Here is a 3886-nt window from a genome sequence, read left to right on the forward strand (position 1 = left end):
TTTTAAAAAGCAAATAGATGAGTTGGTGGGACACACAGAAATAAACTAGACTAGCTGCATACTTTGGCAACATGGTCGAAGATCCGCTGGTCGAAGTCCTGTCCACCAAGGTGGCAATCGCCACCGACTGCTCTGACCTGCACATGGCAGCCCCGGACAGAGGCAACCGTCACATCAAACGTGCCACCGCCCAGGTCGTACACCAGGATGCGCTTCGTCACATTGGGCTTCATTTGCTGCATGGCGTAGGCTAGGGCGGCCGCAGAGGGCTCCGGCACCGTGCGGTGCACCGTCAGTCCGGCCAGGGCACCTGCAACAAGAGCGAGTCAACATCAACACAGAACATGTAAGGACCGCACCACGATGTAGTAATACGGTGAAGGCTCTCCGGCCGGAAGCGGGCTAAAAGGCGGCCGCGGAATGACGGCACATTCGTAGTTCCAGAAGAGCCACCAGTGGCGCTGGCGTCGACTGATGCCGGGCGAGGGGAGGCGGGAGGGGTCGGGAGCGTTGCCCTGCTCGTCTCGTCCCTTCTCCCCTCGCCCGGCATCGGTCGACGCCAGCGCCACTGGCGGCTCTTCTGGAGCTACGAATGTGCCGTCATTTCGTGGTCCCCTTATATATGTAGCTCAGAGCCGACCGACGCCGTATTTACTACATCGTCGACCGCACAATAAACCGCAACGGTCCTGATTCTGCTCTCACGTAGAGAGTGCTGATAAAGAAGGTTATCACTATTAACAGCTCAAAGCTGCTGTAAAATTGAGCTCCTCGGTCCTGGTTCACGGCAAGAAAGTTAGTTCAACACCGTTACGTTGTAAACGTCTTAGATGAAACAAGCCAAAGGATAGGGTGCATTCATAATATAGAGAAGTCATTCTGTTAAACCGGTGGTCAACTGTATTTAACTCGTGTTGATGCTTATGCCGTGGATGCTGGCAAGGCACGTTTGGTAAGTAGCTAATTACAAGAACTGTCCTTGGACTTTTTAGAGTGTTAACACTGTGCAAAATAGTCGTACCGGGTACAGGGAAATTTTCGAGATTTTCCATGGAGGATGTCGCACAATTACAATTGAGAGAAACTTTCAAACATTGCATCGACTTGGAATCGAATGACGAGAAAGAGTGGGAGGTTGTACCAGGGGGTAGAAACGAGGCGCTCCGTATCGGTCAAAAGTGAGAAGAAACAGGCAAGTGCTCTGTTCAGCTCGCGCGTGGCCGCGTGCGCGCATGGTGGACGGCCGGAGCACCTCGTATCTATCCCCTGGTTGTAGTACATGTGCGACTCATTTTGTAATTTGTAAATTACAAAATATATCGTACATGTACGAAACAGATTTTTCACAGTGGATCAACCTGTCTCATTACGCAGTTTTCACTCTGGAAACCCAAATGTGCACATGTATGCAGTATCTCCTGAATACCCACACAGGAGGTAATAGTTCACCCAGAAAATTTCCTCGAAACAAGGCAGGAATGCCTTGATCCCACGCTGTTTTTAACTTGAAAAACTACAAGGAAAATTGTCTTTATCTCAATGAAAATATTGTTAGAGTTAAGTAAAATTTTCATTAAGTGAAAACTATTTCCGTGAAAACAATAATGTGTAATGCCAAGGTCAAATATGTCCTTCTATTTTATTTTTTTAATGAATTTTTTGGGTGTGTCTACATGATCAAGTATTCAGGAGGTAGAGAGCGTGTGCCACACGTACACACGTTAGCATATACCTTTGAATCATAGGGCTCTACGTGTACATCGGTACTGTACTGGACATCCAGAACACACAACCTCCTGCATAAATGCCGGCAATCAGGAGGCACTGCATACAAATACGCACTTCAGTTTCCAGAGCAGTGTATAGGAAGTAGTTACCTGCTTTTCTTGTGGCATCTCGCTGTGTCGAGTTGAAGTAAGCAGGTACAGTTATGACCGCTTGGTTTACACGGTAGCCAAGATATGCCTCAGCGACTGCTTTCATTTTCTTCACCACTTTAGAAGATATCTGCGCACACCGGTGAGAAATGAGCCCACTATTATGTACAAGAATATTACACGTTTAACTGAGTGGCATTCGCGCACACTGTTAAAAATTCCTTAGGATTTCTCGGAGATTTACTTTCAGCCACTACTAGAAATTGCCAAAGGACTCCGTTCTTAATTTTCACGAGGTGAAACAGCTGTTGACGGTCAGTTGTTGGTTATTAGTTATTAGTCGTTTATCGATACCCCCTATTTAAAGTCGCTCACGCCGTAGGGGGCTGGGGACAACAGCTCACCGCGTTTGGCGCTCCCGACTATTGGTATCGTTCGAGATGGGTGAAAATTCTCTTTCGGATGATATCAATATTACATTTTCGTTAAGAAAGCGACTTAAACGGTTATTCAGAGCCTCTCATGCGGTGAGCGGTTGTCGGGGAGCGCCGAACGCGGTAAACGGTTGTCCCCAGCAGCCTAGGTAGTGAGCGATCTCGCGAGATGATCTCCCATTCTAGACGAAAACTTCTTACACGTTTCAAGGAATATTCTCAGAAAATGCAGGGCTCCGTAACTTATAACTTATCTGCCTTCGACGTTATTTTTAAGAGTAAAAGTTACCTTGTAACTTTAACCGTAGTCCTTTGGAAATAAGTTAGTTATTTGACGCTAACGTCGAAGCATAGTGGTCATGCTCTAATAAAAATATTTATTATTGTTAGGAGGAACGGGGTAAGATTGGTAGCTTTAATCGTTATCCACAATGACCACATTGTGGTCACCAACGAGCATGACCACATTGTGTGCCTTAAAATTTTTAATTGTACAACATGTTTAATTTAAAATGTTCCTAAATTCCTACAAGTATTTTTCACATGTTAATAAAACTGAAACGTAAATTCATAAAAAGATAAGGCCGTATCAGCTGCTTCCACGTTAGCGCGAGCTTAGGTTCACTAGACAAGCACTGATTTATTTATTAGAAGCTTATAAAGGTTTTTATGCAACAGGATTACTGACTAATTTGTTACTTAGTCTGTATATTGCTGTAAGTAACTCACTGATAAAAGGAAAACTTGTCGGCAATTAAAAAATAAATTATTTCCTATTACTGATGGAAACAGATGTCAGTAGCTTATAAAGGTTTTTACGCAGCAGGAATACTGACAAGGGGTGAAAAAAATCAGTAACAGGATGAGAGTGCTTTTTCCTAAGTTTGCACAATTAAAGGGTTACTATTACTTTTAATTTGACATATGTTCTGTTACGTTGAGTAACGTTCGTTCGTGTTCTGATAAGTTACGGAGCCCTGAGAAAAGGTGGAAACATCCCACATTGTTTAAGATCTGTTCAAGATCTCGAGCTTTTACGTTGATTCGACACGAACAGTGCCTTCTCGCAAAAGGTTAAGGAATAAATAATATACAATACGCACTTACCTCTTCAGGTGAAAATTCTTTTTCGGCATCGTTGTGGGTCACTCGTATCCTTATTTTGTCCTTTTCTCCCTGGACAACCGAGAAAGGCCAACGTGGTAAGTCTGCCTGCACAGTCTTGTGACTAAAAGTTCTTCCAACCATGCGCTTTGCGTCTGTAAGCCAGTGCGTATCAATACTTGTTAGTTCCGTTGGTTGGGCAGGGGCGTTTTTAGGAGGGGGGGGGGGAGGGTGCTCTTACTGTGGTCTACTAGCCGCTTAACGACAGGAAAGATGATCTACAAAACCCCTGTAGGTAGGCAGGGGTCTTATGATACTTTGGCAATATCTCAGGAAGTAAGTTTAACAGTTGGCGGCTCTGATAACACGGAAATATGTTCTAGGATTCCAAGGTTATTTCAAGAATTTCAAGGCTGGGGGGAACTGCAATGTCAACCCTTTCTTTGGTCCCGGCTAACTCTAGCCCGCGAA

At 44.7% G+C, this 3886-nt stretch overlaps 2 protein-coding genes across 2 annotated transcripts in view; one reads left to right on the forward strand and one right to left on the reverse strand.

The window, feature by feature from the left end:
• LOC113214575 (heat shock 70 kDa protein II-like) overlaps positions 1–3886 on the reverse strand; it is a 19983-nt gene that overhangs the window by 11907 nt on the left and 4190 nt on the right. Inside the window, exons 2-4 of the mRNA XM_026433998.2 lie at positions 3419–3570; positions 1878–2007; positions 63–310 (exon numbers count right to left, since the gene is read on the reverse strand). Coding sequence (XP_026289783.1) covers positions 63–310; positions 1878–2007; positions 3419–3570 — 530 coding nt within the window. The remainder of the gene's footprint in view (positions 1–62; positions 311–1877; positions 2008–3418; positions 3571–3886) is intronic.
• The window catches only part of LOC113214574 (heat shock 70 kDa protein-like), a 44100-nt gene that overhangs the window by 767 nt on the left and 39447 nt on the right, over positions 1–3886 (forward strand). The gene's annotated exons all lie outside the window — the stretch shown is intronic.

The sequence above is a fragment of the Frankliniella occidentalis genome, unplaced genomic scaffold (genome assembly GCF_000697945.3).
Source record: "Frankliniella occidentalis isolate FOCC.00 unplaced genomic scaffold, Focc_3.1 Scaffold173, whole genome shotgun sequence".
Taxonomy (NCBI): Eukaryota; Metazoa; Arthropoda; class Insecta; order Thysanoptera; family Thripidae; genus Frankliniella; species Frankliniella occidentalis.